The sequence below is a fragment of the Anguilla anguilla genome, chromosome 2, assembly GCF_013347855.1.
Source record: "Anguilla anguilla isolate fAngAng1 chromosome 2, fAngAng1.pri, whole genome shotgun sequence".
NCBI lineage: Eukaryota > Metazoa > Chordata > Actinopteri > Anguilliformes > Anguillidae > Anguilla > Anguilla anguilla.
Genome location: NC_049202.1, coordinates 4803343 through 4827938, shown reverse-complemented (window position 1 = coordinate 4827938; position 24596 = coordinate 4803343). Strand labels below are relative to the sequence as shown.

Genomic DNA, 24596 nt, shown 5'->3' with positions numbered 1-24596 from the left:
CCATGCAAATTTAAACAAAACAAGGAGAGGTGTTCCTCCCCCCCAGCCCCTCCCTCCCCCAAAGAATGGAAAGTCTTTGGAAAAGCACCCCTCCCCCACCCAGGTGTCAGTTCAAAACTGTTTTGTCGAAATCATCCACAAAAAGTAATGTTTGATTGCTCAAGCAGCTCCCAATAGACCAATAAAAAAACAGGCTGCTTGCTTCTCAGACTTCTACCACGGACATCCCAGGACGACCACGGTCTCGCTTGCTTTTCATTTTCAAACGTATCCCTTTTAATTTTTTCAAAAATATTTCCTTTTACACCTCAAACCCCACCCCCCCCCCCCCCCCCCCCCCCCACCCCGCACCCCGCACCCCGCACCCCTACCCCGACATCACCGGCAGGCTTGAGGCCCTAAAAAGTGACAGAGGTACCTGGCCCTTAAAAGGAAATCACTTTCAAACGTCCGCCCTGACAAGTGTGCTGATCCAGACAGATACTCCATTGTGGCAGGGGGCAGGGCAGAGAGAGAGAGGCAGGCCTGCCAGACTGGAGCCTTCAGAGCACATTTAGGCACGAGGAAGCTCATCCTGCCCGTCCTCTCACTCACAACACTGTGTCTGGCTCCAGGGTCCAGGGGGCTGGGCTATTATGGTAAAGTGGAAAGAGGGTTTATCTGCTTGCGATCCAAGAATGTTTTTTTTTTTTTTTTTTTCTGCTACCTCTTTTTTTCTCTCTGTCTCTCCATACGTTCGGCTTGTTCTCTTAAGTACATTCCATGATAATAACTCCTTCGTCACCGCGTGCTGGTTTGGTACGTGAAGGCAGGTGCCAGCTTTTTTTTTTTTTGGGGCGACGCCAGCCGATCCTGTGCCAGCGGGGTGGGCCTTGCTTTTTGGAGTTAAATTTTGTGTTTTGATTTTGTGTTTTGTCGACACAGAGGAAGCAGAGGCCTCTGGAGGGAGAGTAGAAAGGCGCACGTGCTTGTGTTATGCTGCACATACAGACGCACTATGGGGTGGATGGCAAAATCTGCAAATCAACTCCTGATTAAGTACTTTTAACTCAGATAAGTTAAGTAGGGGCCCTGCTTGATTCATATAAACAGTCATAATGTCATCAGTTATTAAGTTATTAAGAAGTTAATTTAAAATCTATTTTTCTGTGAGCCCATATCCCCTACAGAATTTAGACATAAACTGATACATACAGTAACAGAACACACACACCACAAGCAGCCACAGCAGTGGCCCCACCCTAATTATGACCCCCCACCCCCCAGACTCAGTCCCCAAAGATTCCTTCTGACATAAACCAAGCCATGTTTACATCCCCACTTAAATCCCAAATGTAATCAATTGGCTGTGGCATATCATACAAGACATTACGCAAAAATAATGTAATAAAACCGAAATAACCTCAATCACGGTCTCTTTCAAAAACATCCTCCTTTGGAGGATTCAGTTTGGAAATACACAGGCAAGAGCTCATTTCACAAGCCATTTTGTGGTGATTGTCTTCCAAGCTCTATTTTAAATGCCCACAGCGCCAACGTGTCATTTTTTTCAAACAAAATGCAACGGGTAACCGTTTATGTGAAAGAGCCGTTTTTGGCTGGTTTTAAAAGGGAGCGAAAAACGTGCAGTATATAATTCTTTCCTCGGCCAGAGACGGGCGCTGCGGGAGGATTGGGCCCCCTCTTGCCGTTTCTCTTGAGTTGCGTCATCGGAAAGCCTTTATGTTTGCGTGTATCCATCACTGAAGGGAGAACAGAAGCCATGTGATTAAAGTGTTCCAAAATGCGCAAAAGCGCGGATCTGTCTCAGCTTCCGCGGGATGTAAGTGCATAGCTTTTCCCCACTATCCGCATTAATGTGGATTTGTATGAATTATGCTTTTTTAATATAAAAAGGTCCCGTTGTTATTTTTCTTACAGACGTTTTCATGGTTGTTTAATGTACACGCTGGCTCCGCGGCGACTGCGTCTTCATCTAAGCCTCTCCGATCCATCTCAAATCCTCCCGGCATCGGCGCGTTTGAGGCGCCGCGGCGGCCCAACGAGGATGGACCAACTTAATCTCTTTTTTAGGCCGTCGAATAAGAGGGTTACGGCAATTTGGCTGCCGCCAGTTGCCGCGGCTCGCGGGCCGAGGAGCGGCATCGAAGGCTGTATAGCATGCGTATGAAAGCTCATCAAGATGCTGGAGGAGAGATAATGGTAGCTGGAAGAAAGACAAACCCCACATTCCTCCGTTTAAAAAAATGTGTAACCGGCATAATCTGGCCTCAGATGAAGTTTCATTGTTTCTTGTTTTGAGTCAATGCGGCTTACAGTGAGGGAGGGAGGGAGAGAGAGAGAGAGAAAGAGAGAGAGAGAGGGAGAGAGAAGGAGAGAGAGAGGGAAGGAGAGCGAGAGAGAGAAAGAGAGAGAGAGAGAGGAGCAGCAGCATCCTGGCTTTGTGCTGGCTGGTGGAGGCCACGGAAGAGCACAATCGTTTTGGGGTCTTCTCTGCACCGCGCACAAAAAGCTTTAAACTGTACAGGGAGAGAGGTAAAAGAATCAGAAACCTGGGGGGGGGAAATCCAGACATTTTCCTCTAATGCGTCGCATTGTTAACGCCGCTTCGGGGAACGGCTGACGTTTTAATTTAAGGGGGGGTGGGGGGTGGGGGGGCAGGCGGGTAGCGGTCAGTCACTGCCACCCTGCTGCCATGGCGACTGCTCAGTTCTTTATTGCATGATTAGAGACCCGCGTGCAGTCCCATACACAGACAAAAATAAAGTACATGAAACACATTGCAGACTTTACACTAGATATCAAAAAACTGCCAACCACACTCCCTCATTATGGGGAAATGAGGAGGCTTGCAGTAGAGGTAGGCCTTACCGCCAAATTATGCTATGTGGTGGGGTCAAGGCTGTGAGGACTACAAAGGGGTGGGGGGGGGGGTTATGAATTTAGAAGCTTGTAGTGGGTGGTGTTATGTGTTGGGAATCTATAGTTATGTGTCCATTATATCCAAATGAAAATATTCCATAAACGATCAACAGTCAGTACTGCTCTGAGCTGGGCCCATCTCCATCTTATAAAGCACAGGTTTGAAAAAGGACAGGGGCCCCCTGCTCAAATGCTCAAACACATGAAGCCTCTTTAACCCTGCATAGCCTACGTTTTGTGCACACAGATAACACTGTGGCATTCCTGGGGAAACTAAACCTGAGGTTTAATTGAAGGTGTTGTGCATTTGCGAAAATGTCTTATATCAGATTTAATATTAAACATTTAGTGGGCACTCCTATCCAGAACAACTGAAAATATCTTACATTCTTTTACGTAGAATCCATTTATATGGTTGGATGTTTCACTGAAGCGATTCAGGCCAAGGTCTTTGCACCTTGCTCAAGGGGACAATGGCGGCACCCCAACCCGAGATCTGAACCCACAAACGCAGAGCAGCGAGCCCACATCCTGAGTCACTGTGAGAGAACTTGAAAATGTAGACTACTGTGTGCAGAACATGACTTGGGAGGAGTGGAGGGTTAACTTCATGCAACATGTACTGTATCCACCACAAATATATTTTCCAATAAATTTGGCGCCCACTAAGTTGTTGATTTTGTGATGTTGGATATTCACAAAAAATGATAATGTAAATGAACAACAGAACCTACTGCTAGCTAAAGATTGCTTATTTGGGCGCATGGTGACGCCTGTAGGTGCTGTCAGTCCTGGGCTGTGCTAATAAATAAATAAATTTAAAAAAGGATACCTGTGGACTGTATATTGCTGCAGCCAAATGGCCCCTTTTGCTGCCTCAGGGCAGGGGGCATGTGCTTTTTATTTATTTATTTATTAATGTAATGGTTAATGTGGATTAAAAATCTCTTATGCTTTACGCATGATACGTTTCCTGATTAAAAACTATCACGTGATTCGCTCCAACTTAAAGCCAATAGGCCTACAACGTGTGACGTGTAGTTATACACGTAATAGTATAAACTATTGCCGAACCTATCTGAAAATTTTTTAAAAAGTTAATTCAAGTGTACATCGTTTTACATTATAGTTTGTCAGAGGAAATTAGAAAATTAATTAAGATCGGGTAATCATTTTGGTAGATATTCGTTTTCACTCAGTAGGGAGGTTGTTGGATATGTATCATTTTAAATTCTGGCAAATTAAAAGGAAAAGACACAAAACTGTGATTATGTCGTAGTGTATTTACATAGCAAATGCTCTTGTCCATGTCAACGTAAATAGATCATACCATGCATTCTGTTAGCATATTATCATGCATACAACAAGGAAATGTAATTAAAAGTAATTCAGTCTAAATATTATAAGCATCCGAACATTAATATTACTGCCTCGCTTTGTCCCATAAATAGGAAAATAACATTGCAAAGAAAAACAAATAGCCTATAATTTTAGGACTTCTCGTGACTAGGACTGTATTTAAGGTATGCATTAGGTCTGAAAATTGTAAATGAATGAATGAAATAAACATTCTATTGACACAATTCGCGGCTTTCATGGAAGACTTGCATCATTTCCAAACTGTCGCCACTCCCCGCCCTTGCTGCAGTGCTTTCTCATATCAATGCGTGGATATCCCGAAGCATCAGCATTGGAAATGCTCTCTTTGCGTTAATCCTGTGAAACTTCCACCCACACATGGTTTGTTTAAAATGAGCCTCGAGGTATCCAGCTAAGTATGGCCCCCGAACATGTGAATCACCTGATTAGGCTTAGCGGCGGCCCCGACAATGAGCGAAGCCTTCCCCAAGCGCGGCTTTGTCTCCCGAGGGCAGCCCCGGGTTTGATCTAAAAATCCCGAACAGAGAAAAGTAAGAAGTGCTTGTAATTTGCACCGCTACTTTTGTGGACAAAAGGGAGGGAGTTATATTGCATCCGTGCTGGACACAAAAGGAACAGGGGCAGCAAGAACTTTCAAGATGGAAGTCAAAGTATTGTGCATCGGCGCGGCCTTAACTACCGCAAGAGCATTTCCAACTTCTCTTTGGCTTTAGCATGGCGGGCCCGCTTTTCTATATTCATTATAATCCTCGTCTGTATTGAAGTTATTAGCCTCCTTGGTGTAGAGGAATAGCCCACGAAATTGCCCACGTCCTCAATTTTTTTTTAAAGCAATCTCTATAGGTGCAGGCTAATGTTTCTGCTGCACTGAGAACAAAACAGGGACAACTAAGACAGTCACGTCTCCTTCTAGCCCCCGACTAAAAATCCAAACCATGTCACGAGAAAGTCATGCTTCGACTGTGGTCGGTGATGTGCAACAAGGCAGCGTTGGTTCTTTGGTGCGAATGAAACGGGAGAATAAGCTAACACGGAGCTTTTTATAGTACGCTATTTGTGATGTGAAGTCAAAAAATCCTTCATATCCGTGCTGTTTATATGTCATTCTGATGATGACCATGGTTTTGAGACAGTAGTTGTAGTACTCAGTAAAATGTCCAGAGGCCAATAGGGCTACTCTTTATAAGCTGATTTAACAGTGAACATTTTACTGTGCAGTAGTAGTAGTCGTTTTTTATTTATTTATTTTTAGTAGTAGTAGTAGCAGTAGCAGCAGCAACAGCAACAGCAGTAGCAGGAGCAGCAGCAGCAGCAGCAGTAGTAGTAGTAGCAGTAGTAGTAGTAATGGTGGTGGTGGTGGTAGTGGCGATGATGATGATTGTTGTTGTTGTTGTTGTTGTCGTGGCCTAAGTGCCATAAACGCCTTTCCATGGGATATCCATGTTGTGGGCCCACAGATTTATTACTTTCCATTTTTAAAAGAAAAGTTGTGTTTTAATTCATAGAGTGAATTCATGTTAATAGTAGGCCTACGCGCAGCATTTATTTATTTATTTATTTATTTATTTATTTTATATATTTTTTTCAGAACCGTTTCATATTTAAAAGGCCCACATTTAGAATAAAGATGTTACAATAAAAAATAATTCTCGTCCTCGTTGTATTTGATTACATGATTCTTACTACCACGCCAGTGTGGAATTATTTAAATGATGTTTCCGGCGTTAGGATAATTAAGGAGGTCTACATATTTTGGCACAGAAAACTGTATTTGCAAGATTACCGTTTACTGCATTGCACACAGCGTTTGGCAGGGCCCGCTTGAGTGAAGCTAAATTAAAATGCCTTCACTCGACAAACTTATACATGCTCCCCCTGTACATCCACATTTTTCTGTTGAGCCGTTTGTTTTCCACGATAACGACTAATCATATTTTAGAAAAAAAAAAAGTTCCAAAGGTTACGAGGTTGAAATACAATTATAGAGACTTTTTTGAATGAAATTTTTTCGTATGTATGTATTTATTTAAGTAAAATAATTATTTTTTAATTTGTAATTTTCTCTTTTTTAAAACACACAGATTAAGTGAGAGGGTTAATCGCGACAGAAACCGAAGTTGTAGTGGAGCCGTTTCTTTTTTTGAACCGTCGCCATGTCGATGTCAGAAATGTTGACGGTCGGTGCTCAGGATTAATCTGACAACGCCAGCGATCCTAAATCCGCCACTGTATCGTAATCTATTTACTTTCCACTCTAAGAGGATTTCCATGCAGAAATATAGAAGAAACGACCCTGGATGTGGAGAGAATATCAGGATGGATTTCTGTTGCGTTTCGGGTTTGTGTTCTTTTTTCTTTTTTTTTCAGGTTTATTTAAAATTCTGTTTGCGTCAGATTTTTTTGGAGCAAGTCCAACGGAGATGCAGCGAAGGGATTACACATTTTAGCGCCTTTTTTATTTTTATAAAGGCCTAAATGTATTAAGTATGTTTTTTGCCATTTATGTAACTGTAAGAATGTCTGTCACCTATGATTTGAAGCTTTTCAAAAACGTTGAAATACACAACATAGGTGAAGGGATGAGATATTTTTCGTAGTAATCTAATGGGTTATAGTTCCAGCTCGGCTACTGTATCTCCCCAAAATGATTATTTTATATTTTTTGAGGATTTACGATTTATATTTGTTATGGTCCTTACAGCATAATTTCCCTTTGGTAAATTTTGCGCAGTCATTTAAAACGTTTCAGCGCACAAATTCTGCCGCTACGACAGTGCGTTTACGACTCACGTATAAAACACAAACAAAAAGAACATATTATGTTGCAGTAGCTTTTAGAGGCCGTCTGTTACAATTGAATAAATATGCTTCAAAGAGAGACGTTTTCCTTCGGCTTTACGCACAGAATAAATTGCTTTAAAAAGTAGTCTAAATTTTCTTAGCCTGGATCATTGTCAAATGCAACTTGAAAAAATAATAATTCATTAATTATTTACCAATATCAGATAATTGAGTATAGGCCCATAATTATTTTAGTCACTTTCGGTAGCCAACTACAGCACGAGAAAAGGTCGCCAACAATAAATACATCAAAACACAACATAACAGGTTTATGTTGATATTCCGGAAGTCTAGCTTTTTATCAGTCTTCCCGATCGATGAAATTCGTCAAAAATCCATACGAACGTTAATAGTTAATAGCCCCCGAGCTAAGACCTAGGCCTAGTTGCTATGTCTCCGCTGATTTTTTCTCTCCTTTCAAATCAGGACATGCGTAAACGGCAAGATTCGTCCTGTTTGTAAAACTAAGTCAGATAGACGTCCTTTATTCCAGAGACCTAGTTTAAGTTGTCTGAAAAATCTACCCTTTGCACTGAAGGAAAAAATATGTATTATTCAGTAACTATCTGGTCGTATGGGCAGTTAGAAATTATTTGTACGTCGAAGGAGAACTGAGAGCACAAAAGTTTTGACGACCGTTAAAAACTGCTGTGTTTTTTATTTTGGATATTTATTTTGGGAAAAATAAATATAATAAATGATATATGAAAAGGCACCCAAGTAATTTAATTAATAACCCTATTGAGAGGAACCAGTTACTAGTGTTTTTATAAGCACATCCAACAGCCAAAACAATCACGAATCCAGCCTATCGGGAGTTTGCTTTAAATTATGTCAACATAATGGATATGGTAGAGCTGAGACAAAAAAGTTTTTAATGTGTTTATATTACTGCATTAACTCGCATGTGTAAATATATCTGGTTTTCTTGTCTGCAGACATCGTGGACAACAGGAAAACTGTTCACCCGTCTCGTCTGCACAATGCCAAAAGCATAACAAATAAATAACAATTAGCCTACCACATTTTTCATTTAAATCTCTTCCATTATTAGCTATACATTTGGATATGTCTGTGTACAAAAATGGATGAATGTCTATTTCCCTGGGATAGCAGACATTTAATGTCTGCTAATGTCAGTTTAGCTTACAGCATACAGTTGAGTAATTCAGTCATTATACATTACATAAGTTCATATGCTGTCTGTGTCTGTGACGTGGCATACGAATATTTTTTTTGGTTTTCCATGAGGCAAATCCTGCAAAATTATCATTGATCACTCGCTACTTGACTATGTGTAAAATGACACGGAATTTAAAATATGTTGTATTACCAATGGGGGAAAATAGTTTTTTGGCCAATCAATTTGGAGCTAAGTGAAGTGGTTGCCATTGTCGTGAACCGCGTCTAACGACTGCGTAGTGACATTTCAGACGTGAACAACATGGCAAATTGGCAAATGATGCGCAAAAGAATTATGCAATACTTCCGGTTTTTGAAAGGAGAAAGGCACAGTCCTACAACGCCAATAAGGGCGGCCTCTTAAAGATTCTACATCAGTGGCGCTAACAAAAACCTGCAGGCCTACCCCATGCATGAGGCATCACCCCCACAAAATAAATAAATACTTTTTTTTTTTTTTCATAAATCCAACACAAATATGGACCAGTAACAACAGACCAGGAAAAACACAAATCACAGGCTTAATCGTTCGGCCATGCAAATGGGAGTGTTGTTTACCTTACTTTAAGCCCTGTTGGCCAATATTAGTATTGCACTTTGTTTGTAAATATCTACCTATAGCATGATCATCAGTTCCCCAGTTTCCAACGGTTAAAAACATAAAGATATCACGCAACGTGGGGTAGTGATGGGACCTGCAACCACTCCAATTTTGGGATGAGTGACCCCTTCTTGACCCCACTAAGATTCTCCTCAACCAGGACGGGGGTCTAGTGACGCCACTGAGAAGCAAGAATGCAGTGTGCTGTCATGGGGCTGGAGCGGAAGAAAAAAATGCTTTTAATCTGTCTGGGCAAAGAAGTAAGTTCAGATGATCTGACCGTCAACACTTTGAATACAGACCGTTATCCTGCCGCACATCTCTCGTGCCTCAGCAAGGTCTTGGACGCGCGGCCTGACACATATCACATCTACGCATGCGACAAATCCACGGGCACTACTGTCCGCGTGCACAGCAAATGGAAAACGCGCAGGTTTTTAAGGGAATCAAAGGAAAAGAACAGGGTCCCCGGTGTCGTGTCCTCGCGGTTTAAGGTTGGGTCAAGGTAACCAAGTATGTGCAGGTCACTTCAGGTGAGGCGACAGCGTGAATTACACCTTCTGCTGGGGAGAATTAGCTTATGAACAGTGACACAAAAACCATAAAGTCCAGAGACTTCTGACTTGCAACGTACATCCGGCTGATTTAAAGCAATAATAATATGTATAGCCCACCCGTGGTCATTCTGAACGAAGCAGTTTGACTTATTAATGAATAATACATATAATAAACATCAGCGTTTATTTCAAAAATTAAATATGTACGTCTAGGAACAAAAACAAAAATATAAAATTGCCAGTTTTTGTTTTTCAATTTGTTTTAAAATAAATATGTTTGTTACCATCAAGACAACAGAAAAGTTTCCTAGCCCTATATGGTATTTAGAATCCTGGTTTCGGGTTCAGGCGCCTTCTTTTGCTGTATGGAGTCCAATACTATTTTTCTGTAGTATTTATTTTATTTTTATTTTTTTTAAAGAAAATCACACGTTGAACTTGCTTGTTTAAGAGCAACTTGTAGTTCTAGTTCTCAACCTATGCCTCTTCTGTTCAAAACGGTTTATTTCTCTTCGGATATTTTGCTGAACTATTTTCATTGGTTATTAACTTACCATTACTAAGATTAACTTAAAATAGACGTTCGCGGTAGGCCTAGTTTACATTTCACAATAGCATTAACTGAATGCTTAAAAGGACCAAAGGGAAAACAATTAGTGAAAATGAAACCACTTTGACTTTTGATCAAATGTACAGCTAATTTGATCGAACAAGTGAGGTTCCCATGAGGTAACTTATGGATTCCATTACACACTTACCTGCAGACCTTCCGGAAGGAAATGAAAGGTGTGTTCTCACTGCGTCCAGAGTAAACTGATGGAAACTATCATTAGGTCAGCCTAAAAACACGATCCCAAATCACGATCACTTCCTGTCCCAGAGTCTTCAAATGACCCTGTCCCCTTGAAGAAGGCCAGACCCAAAAAATAGCACTCTATTTACACCTACAGTATATTCCTATGCCTGTGTAGAGATATTTATGGAACCAGAAATGGCTAACAAGAATATCTCAACTTGTTAGCCTATATTCTTGATTCAGTTAGGCTACCAATATTTATTAGATTAATAGAAATAGGCCTTTAAACAGACATTAAAATTGTTTTTGAAATGTCATTGGAAAAATACCCAGATAGTGTATTGGAATAGTAATTTTAAAGAACCAAATGACTGAACTTTAATATTTTCGTTGTGTTGACCCCATATAAAAAATGGAAGGAATTACAGTTTTATTAAATTGAAGTATCAAACGATTCTAGTGTTAACTTAACGGCGCCACGTGAAAATAAGTTACCCATAGCTTGTCGTGTAGGCTATTGCATTAAATATATTTTTTCGTTCATTGTAGCATTCTTAAAACCCTGAGTACAAAGCTGGTATGTCGATTTGAACAGCTTTACCTTGATTCGTTGAACATATTATTCATATCCAAATGTTTACATCAATTTGCTTTTGAACGGTTTTGTATTTTGCAAAATAATCCTAAGTTGCCAATAGCCTGTGAACAGGGATTTAAGATTTGTACATTATAAATGTAGTTTACAGAACTTATATTTAAGGCACATAACGAACCCGCAAGAATGCTATGTCCCGTTTGAAACACGTCCTTTAAAGTCGTTTTATCCCAACTTTGTCGAAAAATCGCAGCTCGTATAGAAAAAGCGGTTTCAAAAATGATTCATATTAATACATTTTCCTGACAACGCAATCTATAGCCAGTCAGCTATAGTCTACGCGCAGTGTCATTTCATTAAATGTAAGCAATGACTTGAATATCACGTTTAAATTTACGTGCAAGATGCATCTTCTGTCTTACATAGTGCCACTTGTCTTCAGAATTGATTCCGGTCAATATATACTTACTATAATCGTTGGCATAATCAAAATTAAGGACAAGCCGTGTAAGACTTAAATATTTGCATTGCATATAATTTAATGGGCACGGGAGAGGGCTCCCAAGTTGTATGCCCGTCTACAGAAAACTGAATAGGCTACGTTCTTATTCATTAGGCATCAGTTTCGTTATGGGACAATTACACTTACATGCAGAGACATTATTGAAAAACGACACTATTTGATACCAGGGATAGTTTCTTTCGATCTGGTATGTATGGTTTAATTACTTTTAGCATGATTACAAATGAGGCACTGAGTAGAGACTAAGCTCATCGATAATTTGAAACCGTTTACGTCGTGGAGACAGCCGAAGGCTAGGCTTTAGTAGCTACAGCCTACAAAACGTAGGCTGTCGTTGCTCTCGGGTATCTAGTTGCCAGCTTAAATATTATTGGCCCATTAGACTCAATACAGATTTTTTTTTTTGCAATACGTGAGAAATGAGAATATTGAAAGTTACCTTATAAAATAAATATGAAACTATCCTGTTTTATGGAACGGTTATTATGTAGCCTGCATTGATTGTGTGGGCTTACAAAACACAGCAAGACGGGCGCTCCTGGACCTCCACAAAAGACTCCTGAATTCTTCAAACATGCCCAAGATTAGTTGTCCTTGTCTGATGCAAATTCATCGAATCCATTTTATGTTTGTAAAAGGACTGAGAACAGCGGTTGCCCCCCCCACCTCCCCACCTCCCCCACCCCCAGTGAGTGCCCGACTGGTCCCAGCGCGCGCGCACCACAAAGCAAATACATTTCGTGTTCTTGTGTTCGGGGTTGTTTAGCCAACTTTATTTGATCAGCCGGTACATATTTATAAGTAACACACAGAAAGCGCGCTTCGACGTTAATTGAAAACGTGATTTGTCCTATCTTTTAAAAATTACGTTAAACACATTTAGCGATTAAGACGAATCCAGCAACGCTTTAGGAAACCAATATGCACATTTGACAAGTAGAACCTACCAAATTGATTAGTTCGTCTTCTTCTCAGGTCTTAAAGTTAATAAATTAAACGGAAATAAACTCGACAGAAACTAATGGCCAAAATTACATTAAAACGTAGTCAAAAATATTGTGAACTTTTTTCTTTAACGTACCGGCTGTGAGCACATTTTTTACTATTTTTCTTTTTTTTTTTTTTGGTGGTGGTAGTGGGGGGGGGGGGGGGGGGGGGGATTACGTCGGTCAGGACAGCAAGGACGTTTTGTGGTAAATTTAAAATGATAAACATGTTTTCGCTGAGGACCATTGGCACAAGTGGGTCTAAATTAAGACAGATAAGCAGAACGAACGTTTTTTTTTTTTTTTTTTTTTTTTTAAATGTCTGCAGACAAGAAGCATCTCTCCCTTTTATGCGCTCTTTACACGTGACCCATTAACCCTGCTCCACCCACGCAATTACCGAATCATAAGTAGGCTACTAATATTCCTTCGGGTTATTTTAGATAATCTCATTACGAATGCATTCATTGCTATGCGGAAATATGCCAAAGTGGTAATTACCAATCGTTTACGTTCGAACATTAAATTACTTCTTGTGATGTAGGTCTATCTCCTACAACAAAGTTTCTACAAAGCTCAACGTTGTATTCCGCCTCATAAGGCTCTGTATTTTTTGGTGAGAATGACCCCCCTCGAGCAAGAAATGATTCCTTTCATTCGCTCACCTCACTAATTTCCTTTTTCAGTTATCTCCCTCCCCTGCTCTATATGGTCATTTGTAATGTTTGTATAATTTAAACTCTGGAAAATACAGTATAATCATACCAACAGTTTAAAAAAATAGTTTCTAGACAACGAGATCATCCCCGACCGCCCCCATCCCGACCTTCCGGGAAAAAAAATATCGCCAAAGAAACACAGAAGAAGAAATTGAAATTCGCGTCACAAACGAAATTTCAATAATCCGGTCGAATCAAAGTTCTCCCATTTCAGAATGAACCTTTTCAGTACCCTGGCTGCTTAGAGCGTGGGAATATGTCCGTCCGGGCTCGCTTTGCATTTCGAATGGCGACCAAGAGGAGAAAAGAAAAAAAAATGTAAAAATTAACGAAAATTAGGCAACTTCTAGGCTACTTTTTTAAAATCGTTTTCTTGTCGAGTTCATAATACAAATATATTGCAAAGACGAAGAAAACAAACGTAGCCTACACAAAACAGACTAACGTTTTTCATAATTTATAACATGCGAGGATCAAGATTTTTGCAAAGCCTTGAGGCTCCTAATCGACTTCCTTAAATTCGTTGGTAATTTTAACTGATTGTTAAATAATACATTTATATTTTCTATTTTCGGGGGGGGGGGGGGGGGCTATCACAGTCTATTTCAAAAATATATATTCCACCCAGAAATCAAAGAGCTGTTTATGACGTTTAACGGATCTTTATTGCATGGACATGAATGTAAGGGGATCTTACTTAAAACATCCATTACTTCATTGGAATATTGAATTTGAACGTCCATTTCACATCTCTCATTAAGGGAAAGGCAAGTGACACCATAAACAAGAAGCTCACGTGCTGGCGATAATGAGCCCCCAAACACACCACTATAAGACAATGGCTAACTTTTACTAGACCAGGTCGAAATTTTACTCGAGACAGTAACTTGAATGAAAATACAGCATATCACTTTTTATTTTATATTCTTAATGAGTCAAAATTCGGGCAATACACTTAATTACTGGGCCCCAGTTTTCGGAAACTATAAATGCAGCGATATGAAGGGGGACATTTACAGCCAATTGTCTTCATAACATCGTGGGAAATTATCATATTTATTAGTTATTTTTGCTTTAAATTTTTATTTTTTTGTTTGTTTACTCTCAAAGCAGTTCAAATCCAGTTACACAAACTATATGCGGTCGCTCAACCGACCCAAATACATATTTACATATCAGCTGCATAATGCAGCCGTCTATTCATCCTCATCCTAAAAAAAATTGCAGGGAAAAAAAATCTGTACATAATGATACGGATGAAGATATAAGTTGGGAAAAGATATTATTTTCAACGTTCAGGTGAGGGGAAAGTATTCCTTGTTTGAGGACCCGGGCGGCAGGAAGGGCTGGTTCCCTGTTCAATTTGGTAAAAACAATTGCTAAAATTTGTCCAGCACATTAAAATCATCCAGGGAGAATAGATTAAAATTCTTCACAGACCGATGCCAAACAAAAACGAAAATTTAGCTGTCATTTTTGATTTCCATTTGTTAGAAGGGATCTCATTTTTTTTAAAATCAGTTCTTTAATTCGTTCATATTAAACGTCCTGGATCTGTCATTGGGGGGAAAAAAATTGGAAAGGGGGGAGGAATCACAACACTTGGAACCTCCAGGAAGCCTGGTCTTTGTAGTCCAAGCAGTCTGTGGTATTGAAATTGAGTTTCCAAGACGAGGCGGTTTGATCTTTGTAATCCAGGCAGTCTGACGAGTTGAAGGCCAGGCTCGTGCCACTGTACGCCTGGTGATGGTGGTGGTGGTGGTGGTGCCCCGCAGACTGGCTGATGTGGTGGTGGTGCGGGTGTCCGGACATGGAAGAGGGGGCCATGGGGCTCAGCTGGTGTGAGTGATGGTGAGAGTGCATGGGCGCCAAATAGGAGCTGCAGTCCACCCCGCCAAAGTAGGAGCCGGATGCGGACGCGTAGCCCTGACTGTAGCCCGCGGCCTGGTTGTAGGACATCGGGTAGGTGGACCCCGTGGCGCCGGAGACCGCGCGCTGCATGCACGAGGCGCTGGCGGGAGGGGCGGGGTCCGGCACGGCAACGGACTGCGGGGCGGAGCCGGGGGAGATGGAGGCGGGGCTCCAGATGGAGGAGACCGGTGTGCTGATGGAGGTAGAAGTGCTGCTGATGCCTGCGTTGTTGCTGGAGGAGTTGGAGCTGGAGGAGGACGAGGACCCGGCGCTGGACACGGCCGGAGGGGTGAACTGGCCACTGCTCTCCGACCCTGTACTCTCCCTCGCGGGCGACGCTTTCTTCTTGGGCGGTCGTACCTTGGCATTGCTGCCGCTTTGCTGCTGTTGCCGACACTTGGCCCGTCGGTTCTTAAACCACACCTGCATGATACGTGTTGTTGAAAAAAGGTTTTCAAAAATCATAAATAAACTCTAAAATGGCGAAACTAAATTTCAGTTCAAGGCTAAATTGGCATCTGATATTTCCCGTTTGAAGTCTTCCACTCGGGCTAATTTTGACACTACCAGGACATACAAGCAAGCTATTGAATTTCTTTTCAGAGAACCGTAATTCGATACTTTGCAATGAGCTAACTCGTGCAAGACAATTGTGCCCACACAATTATAGAATAACGAACAAATTGGTTGGAATACTGCAGCATTATTGTTGTTCCACGACCGTTGACTTAAATGTTAAGTCAGAGCATTTGATATAGCCTTCGGTGGAAACAGTGTTTTCCTTTTTACACAGTCAATGCAGCATTTTCACAAAACTATATTCATCCTTTGAAGACACAAACAGGCTTTTGAACACATCACCACGTCAAGATAAGTATCTTAGTCAACATGTATTGATACTTCGTGTTGAATTTAATTTCAAGAAAGCAAGGAAATAAATGTAAAAACTTGAACGTGGATTAATTCAAAGTGACAATCAGTCTATACTACTGCACAATTGAGATTTTAAAAAATTAACCTTCATTTAACCAGGGAAAAATATCCACTGATTAAAGTGTTTTGAAACACATAGACGACACCAAAATTAACGGTAAAACAGCAATGCACACCAAAACTCCAAGTGAATGCAAGGATCAATAATATTTACTCAAAGGTGGCACAAGAGGGGGCCACTGAGTGGGTCACGTGCGAAGTAACGCTCAGATAATTACTCGCAGTCCATGTAAAACATAGCGTTATCATCATTACATCATTACAGTGAACAATGCAACCGCGTGCAATAATTATGCTGATTGAGGTGTCCTCCCTTACAGGCTATACATTGGGACTACTATACTACTGAGCTCTTGAACCCATTACTACAACTACGTTATTACTGGAAAAAAAAGAACAACACCGATTTAAATAATAAAATAAAATAGAAACACAAACCTGAACTCTCGATTCGGGTAAATTAATTTTCAACGCCACTTCCTCGCGCATGAATATGTCCGGGTAGCGCGTTTTGGCGAAGAGTGATTCCAGTATGTCCAACTGTGTGCGCGTGAAAGTAGTCCTTTCACGACGCTGTTTTCTCGGATTCGCTAAAACAAGATAAAACGACACAATGAAGTTAACGCGACGCAAGCTGTGAAACATTAAAACGAAGAGGATTTTTAAAAGACTAGATTAATTTAGGCTTCGGGTAGTTATAATGCAACGCTGCTTGGAAAAGGCATGATGCGTCTTACGGGTTATGCCTTACGACTTCAGGAAACAAATGTAATGTCTTCCAAATGAATGTAGCTTATGCCCAGACAATAATAATTGTGTATAACGGACACATTTCAGTTGGCAATAATTTCCATAGCTTGTGGCCAAAAATTTGTAATTACAAATGAAAGATTTAATCTTTTTTTCGTAAAAGTCATTTAGGATTGCCCAACGAAAATGAGACACCAAGTATGTTGGTGCAAATACAAATTAAAGGTCAATTGTTAACATACATTAGGTGTACAATTTTTGCATTCTACATGTTCATGGTGGCACAGTTCTTAAAATCACACAGTTGGAAATAAATGAAAGCTAGCCCAGCGAAGCCCACACGAGACAGCGTTAAGAAATCATCTTTGGGAATTGCCCGATTTATATCCTTTGAAGTTTCCTAACACACCTTTCCAGCACGATCTCATAAACGAACTTTTTTTTTTTTTTTTTTTTTTTTTTTTTTTTAAAACGACACTGTATAGGTTTCAGGGTTCTGTGCACGCGAGCAGCGCGCTTTACCTGGATATCCGACGGAAGGATGAAGCAAATCCATGGCGGTGCCGCTTAGCCCCAGGCTGCTCATGCCGTACGGGGGCTGTTTGAGATATGACATCATGCTAGAAGCTGTCGCTTGTCACCCCCCCAGATCTGGGCAGAAGTCGGGGTTTTCCTCCGTGTTGCAGTTTCCAGGAAAATAAGAAATTTACCTTAAAGTGGGGGGGGGGGAAAGGCACCTTCAGTCCAATGTCACTCAGTACTATAGAAGCCCTTAAAATAAGCTCAAAGTTGCGTTGTTCTACCTCTTGATTGAGAGAAAATGCGACCAAGAACGCTTAATGGGGCCAAGCAAAAGTTAGAAAAATACCAAGAGGTTATTTTCATCAAATGCCACGGACTGACGCCCGATTGAACAGCCAGGCGCAGTTCCACATCAGAAAATATTTCCGCCTGAAGCTACAATTCAACTGCTAAAATTCAAAATACTACATACCCCCCACTTATGAGCAGTTGGAAATTACAACTACTGTTGCCGTGATTTTAATTGATTTAAAAAAAGAATTCACGTTGTCTTTTCCTGACGCACATGAAAGAAATCGGAACATTTTAGGCCCCATGTTAATTTGCACCTCCAATATTTAATTTCTCCCCGCTGCGCCCGGACCTATCCGTTCCCGGACCTAATGGCCAATCCTTGCCCTTTTATCTATCTGTATATCTGTAATATTTTTATTCAACTGTACAATGTAAACGGTAGGGCAGCTACGGAAGAACGCTTTCAATAGTTTGACTAGAAACGATTTTTGTGAGCCCGTTTCGTTCTCGGTTTATTGGTGCGAACAGGCCTCTCTTCAGTAGGCTATTTAGCAGTCGAAAATAATAACGTAGAATTTTGCTCTTAAAACTGACCTCTCCACCAGACTTTCACCAAAAACAGATTTAACAATTTTAAACAATTGATTTAGTCGTCAGTCACAGGGCTGATTCTATAATTCCATGCATTTATATAGAGACTAGATTTTAAAATGTTCACATAGGTTGCGTTTTTAAAGGTACATGTTCATAGGCTATGTGGCATCCACAGACAATGTAACGTCTCACGATGAATATTTAGACGATTTAGCTTTTAAAGTACTTTACAGGCTTCCAAACCAAATTGTATTCAAATGCGTTTTTGACTGATTTTTGACTTCATCCAGGAGACTGACGTGAATCTTGGACATGGGTGTCTCCAAGTCGCTCTCAGGAGAAAAAACTACCCTAGACTGAAAAAGATGGCTAATCTAGGCAATTTTATTTTTGTATTCTAGATTTAAAACGCTTACAGTGTTTCAAAGCAATCGCACGTTCAGAAGAATGAGAAATTTAAATACTTATTAATTAACCGAAGTTAATCCGTGTCACGGTGAGACTAAACAGTTATTTAAGACAGAAAAAAATATGTACATGCGTTGTAGCTTCATACTGAGCCACTTCCCAAAATAAATATATTTTCAAATATTTAGATACTTTCTGCAATTTGGGGGAATGCTACTTCAGTGCGTGCAGTATAAAACCTGTATGGGAGTCTTTAGTAACACAACATACTATTTTTTATGTTATTATCAGGCAATACAAAATAACCTGACGTTCGACTGGTTACTGGGATCAAACTGTTTACAAAAAAAAGTAAACTTGATGGAATTAAATAATCTAGAACATTTCTGTCCATTTATTTGGCACAAATCAAAACTTCACATGCAACTGCTGTAGAGGAATGGTTACATTGTGTGGTGGTTTAAAAAGCCACCACAAACCTCCTGCGCACACTTGTTTGTAATCATTTTCTTGATTCATGAAACAAATCCTGATCGGCTCTAGCCTACCTGGTGACCAACAGAAAAGAAAGCCGTCAGCGAACTCGGGCGTTTTACGGGAATTTGTTTTTAAACATATGTTTCCTGCTCTACAGGACGGAGTTTTAACTCACTTAAGAAGCGAGAACTCCAGAAAATTAACTCGATTACAATTTAGATTAGACCTCCGGGGAAACCGTTTAAAGAATGGGTCTTATCAGCAAAATAAATTGACAAAACCAAAACACGCCTCTCCAATTATCCACTGAGTAGATTCAAGCTTTAAATGGGCAACTTGGCTCTCAGAACGGACCATTTACATGAGAATATAAATGCAATTGTCCCATCCAAATAAACTCGTAGGAAGTGGAACGTTCGATTTTATTTAATAAAAATTTTAAGTTCCGGTGGCAATGTTCAACTAACGCAAATTGAAAACTAGCCCTGTAATTGGCCGACTACGCGGCGACACACGAAAACGCTAAAAGACAAACGACTTTAGCACATCAAACACGAGTCCGTTTGATTTAAACTTTTAGATACCGAACGACGCCGAGGAAAAACAAAGATGCATACGGACCAGTTGTTTCCGGTTGTAGGCTACAAATTCACTGTGTGTAAAAAAAATTATTAAAAAAATAAAAAAAACTTTGGAGAAAAGCTAAATGAAAGGTACAGGCTTTAAAACGCAACGCCTCTACGAAGCAAAATATACAGCAAGGCATCGAGAAAAGTCATGTTCACTCACCTTAATTTATGAATTATTTTCTGTTTTCCTTTCCCTTCTACTCGTTTTGCAGAGGTGTGACCGTGTACAAAATATCCACGAATAGAAGTCTGTAGCTACAGCGAAAGCGACTGCGGGACACAAAACGCACAAAGAAGATCAGAAGTACAAAAATAGTGGTGGGACATACAGATTTTTATGTTACGACACGCGAGCGTGCGCTCCGCCGTTGCGCTCGCCGCAATCACCCTCCCGAAACGTTCCGTTTTCAAACAATTTACTCAAATTCGACACTCGCGTATACGTGCACTGTTTAGGTGATTGGCAATGCAGACGGATAGAGATTGATCACCTTACTCTCTTACCCTGCCCTCTATGAGCGTAAGGCACCTGCAGAACCGCCCACTTCGACCAATCCGTGCGCGCTGCCCCTCTGATAGACGTCTACAAGAGCCAATCAATGCTGGCTGTTGCTTGAAAACCCCTCCCATTCAGACGAAGGACAACATAACCCCACAGACACCCGGACGGACGGCAAAATAAAACATTTGCAATAAAAACAAACACGTAATTGTTTAAAATAAATGGTCGAGTTTTAAATGCAGCATTTCGTTACTGGTTTACAACAGGGGCCATTAAGATTAGTAAAAAAGAAAAAGAATACAGAAACACGCATTATCACAGCAGAACATTTTTTTCTTAAACTATATCAAAAGAAAAAATAATAAATTTCTACAAGGATATGACCAGGAAACTGCTTAAACAAATTAAATGCATAAACATTTGAAACATATTGCAGAGTCTTTTGTCTTTAAAGGTAGTTTAGTTTCAGGGAACGCGGTAAAGCGGTCCTGGTGTATATCTCGTATATCCCCGTTTCAGGCATTTTAGGCTAAAGTAGCCTATCGTAATATATGTCATGTGCAATGTATTTCCCGAAAAGACGTTGAGGACCGAACATAAGTTTTGTGCTACATAAAAATGAATTAAATTATAATTTCTTCCGTTTATCCTGAATACAAAATAACTCCTATGTTCTGTTAGGCACAACTGTAATCCGAAACTGTAGGCTACTATTTTAACAAAAATATTTTGCGAAAATACATTATACGTTTGAATATTTTCACTGCGGATGAATTAATATCAAGGAGATTATCAGCCATGTTGAACAGATACTTGTGTATTGTGTAAGCCTAAACTTTAATTCTACATATGGCTGAGTTTTAAGATAAGCCTTTAAAAAAATTTGCGGATTGATAAGAACACCGCCAATGGACAAGTTGTCAAGGTGCATTTATATTCAGTTTATCATGTTATGGTAGAGGCTGGGAGTTTAAATTATTCCTGTTATTTATTTATTTTTTTTACTAAAATATTGTTACCTCATCTCATGAATATTAATGACGAGCTAATCCCCACTTAGAATTACATTTGAGAATAGCCAGCGTTAAGTTTAATAGGGACAGTCTTTTTACACAGGGAGGGGAAACGTGAAAGGAATTAAAGGGGGGAAAAAACTCAGGCGATCCGGAAAATAAATGAAATCAGACTAGAAAGGGTCTCGGAGGCTTGGAATCAATGAAAGCACCTTTCAAGCTTTACTTTCTAACAAGAAACTCCAATAAAATACGGTAACAGAATATCAGGGAGAGCGCACTGTTTCTTTTCCTTAACCGTTTATCAAAGGGGTCGGCAAGATCCTCCAAGAACGCGAATAAGCCTACAGTCAGTCCTTTTGTCAATCTCTCCATATCAACTCATTCTAATCGACGAGGCCCGAGTTGAAAGCGAGCTAATGTTCAAAGAAAGTGGCCGACATAGGAATGAATAAAAATTTTTTTTTTAATTAATAAATAAATTATATATATATATATATATATATATATACATATATAACAGGGTTAGCTTCGTCATTTTTCAAGCATTTGTTTTGATGCTGCGGAACCCGTTGAAGTAACTTTAAGGAATGAATGGGAATTAAATGGTTTTCGTGTATCACTGCTATTTTTAATAATTAATAATACACACACCCAAAGACTGGGCCTAAACAAAAAAACATTCCAAGTTTAAAATTCTACATTGAACAAGTAACTTCTCACTATTGAAAACTTAACTGTATATGTTCTCCAACGTTAAACAGAGATACAGGAAGTCCTAGGCCAAATTAAATATGGATTAGGACCACAAAACGGAGGTTTCCCCTTTGACAATTCAGTAAATGTTCTATTTTTTATGCCAGCCTCCACTGAAAATGAACCCACATAGATCTTTTAAGTATCAAGATATCAAGTACCACTAACCTTTTGTTAAAAAAAAAAAAGAAAAAAAAAAGTATTTATCTAATCCCAAATTGCAGTCGAGTTTTCTTAATTCTAAATCCGTAAATCTTGGGATTAAGGAAGCAAAAGGAGAGAGGGGGAGAGAAGTGGGGGGTTCTCTCTTTAGCTGGCAGAATTGGCGTGGGTCGTGTATGTTGTCGGCGCTTATTAAAACGATGATGCGTAAAACGCATTTTTTTTAAAAAAAATAAGTGTGCTCCAGGACCAGTAGCGTCTTTCCTTGTTACGTTTTTTTCTAAGTAGGATAAGTCAATCATGGCCGGGGATTTATGAAATCCAACCGATCAACACCTCCGAGGTGAGGCTTCAGACTTCAAAGTATTTACACCCGCAATACACAGGAGATCAATCCATTCGCGCGCATGTATCTTTTGGTGGGCTGGTACTCTTCTTCAGTAGAACCTGCCGGCTACTCGAAATCCTTTTTTTTTTTTTTTAAATTAAAGAACGTTTGGATTTTTAAAATTTATTTTATTGGCGCTAAAATGGATATATTTGGTGTCTTTTTCTTTCTCTTTTTTCAATTAAAGGCCAAAACTCACGCTGCGTTTGGAGGGCAAACCAGAGCACACAGGTAAGAACCGCATGACGAGACATTTTCTTCTCAGTTCCCAAAAGAAGTTAACGGGGGTATTTAGATCGCACAGAACAAGTTATTTAATCCTAAAATTTTGATCGGATAAAAAAAACAACAGACGCATTGGTGCTTTAATGAATCACGTCACATAGCTTGCAATAATTGAACGTTTTTAGTTTCATATAAAAAATAAATAACTAAAATCAGGGGCTTGACGGTGCTGAATATATGGAAAGATACCAGGGTCCTCCTTTTTACCTGCACGCGCTCGATAATTCAATCCACTACATGTCAAGGGGAGGGTGTAGTGTACAGATGTATTATTGATAGTTCAATACCAAACCAATTAAATACCAGGACACTTCTAATGTATACATGTGAAACTGGAAGGGAACGTTTGGACAACTGTGTGTGTGTGTGTGTGTGTGTGTGCGGGTGTATATACACACACACACAAAGGTACTATAGCTAAATACAAGAAGTGACGAATTTCATGAGTTTCTAATTTTTCTGATCGGTTTCATTTAAACCTGTCTGCTTTCCAGTTTCAAATGTTTTCTGGGACGTTTGATTTAATGACCGTAAAAATATACTTACATTTAAAATTCTCTCTTTTTTGTTTGGCGTCCCGTTGACTCGTTTCAGCCAATAATGAGAGCATTTATAAGTGGCAATCGGAGGAGTCTGTTGGAACGCAAAAAAATAAATAAATAAATAAATAAAACCCTTCCCCAAGGTGTAATTGGTCATGAAAGTTATAGCGTGCTTTTCAGCAAATTGCGGTCGCGAGTGATACCAAAAACAAAAACAAAAAAAACAATTAACTCAAGGGAGCACGATATGAATGTCCAATTGGATACAAGCAGAAAGGCGATAGGTAAATTAATTATAAAGCATCAGAAACGCCAGACGGGACATCAACTGTCAACTGTCAACACAGTCAACATTTTTACGTTTAGCCAATACGAAGACCCTGCCGGGATGTACTCCACGTTTAACCGCGGCTCCTCACCTCACTGGCGCAGAAAAAGGCAGCTAATTTATATATTTAATTTTTGACAAAATTATTTCGTTATAACGGCTTCAAGGGAAATAATGGGCAGTGTTAAAGTAAATCAAAACTGCGAACGCTTTCAAATACATTAACAAGGTGCTCTGGAATTTGCAAGAACTTGCTTGGAGGGCTCAGGTTATGTAAGTTTTCCGTAGCAAATGTTGGGTATGTATTCAGAAAATCGGTCGCCTAAACGCAATGTATAAATTTCATAGCAAAAATACTCCATTCATATTGTCAGCAGAACATTCGAGAAATCCAAAACAATTGTGAGCAGCAAATTCAGGAATATTGCAAAATAAACACAATGAAGGTCTAACATCACGAGGACATTTCTTTTAAAAGAAGTAATATATATATATATATATATATATATATATATATATATATATATATATATATTGCTTAAACGTGCTTGCTTAAAATCTGCTGACAGACTGTAGCCTTCTGGATAAGTTTTAGTAGGCCCTACTGCGTACACAAATGATAAACTTTAACACCACAATTATGCCATTAATATTTCTTAATCATACGTTTACACAAAAAAACAGACGTGGCATGCTTTAAACGTCACACACGAAGTGCAAGCAGACCGCTAAATTCATTACACCACAGACACTGCAGGCAGGAATTAAAAGCACAAAGAACTTTAAAATCTAAAGTCTGAGTAACATTTAAGCACGCGTAAGCTTTCCCCAGAATTTAGGATATATTTTCCAATGAATTTAACTTATGCGCTACATGTTGTTTATGTGACAAAAAATGTTAGCATGCATTCTGTGACTTTGTACATCTAGGCATTCCGGA

The 24596-nt window shown here is 39.7% G+C and overlaps 1 protein-coding gene across 1 annotated transcript; it reads right to left on the bottom strand.

The window, feature by feature from the left end:
- Positions 1–13748: 13748 nt before the first annotated feature.
- Positions 13749–20181, bottom strand: LOC118221876 (homeobox protein OTX1 B-like). Its single transcript, XM_035407309.1, has 4 exons — positions 19841–20181; positions 17279–17466; positions 16445–16596; positions 13749–15436 (listed from the first exon to the last, which is right to left on the bottom strand). The coding sequence occupies exons 2-4, from the start codon at positions 17373–17375 to the stop codon at positions 14696–14698; spliced, it is 990 nt and encodes a 329-aa protein (XP_035263200.1). The 5' UTR covers positions 17376–17466; positions 19841–20181; the 3' UTR covers positions 13749–14695.
- Between the last annotated feature and the right edge of the window lie 4415 nt (positions 20182–24596).

Coding starts and splice junctions, on each gene's coding strand:
- LOC118221876 (XM_035407309.1), bottom strand. CDS start 17,375: ATGATGTCATATCTCAAACAGCCCCCGTACGGCATGAGCAGCCTGGGG. Junction 16,597..17,278: donor TCCTTCCGTCGGATATCCAG/GTAAAGCGCGCT, acceptor ATCTTGTTTTAG/CGAATCCGAGAAAACAGCGT. Junction 15,437..16,444: donor TACCCGAATCGAGAGTTCAG/GTTTGTGTTTCT, acceptor CGTATCATGCAG/GTGTGGTTTAAGAACCGACG.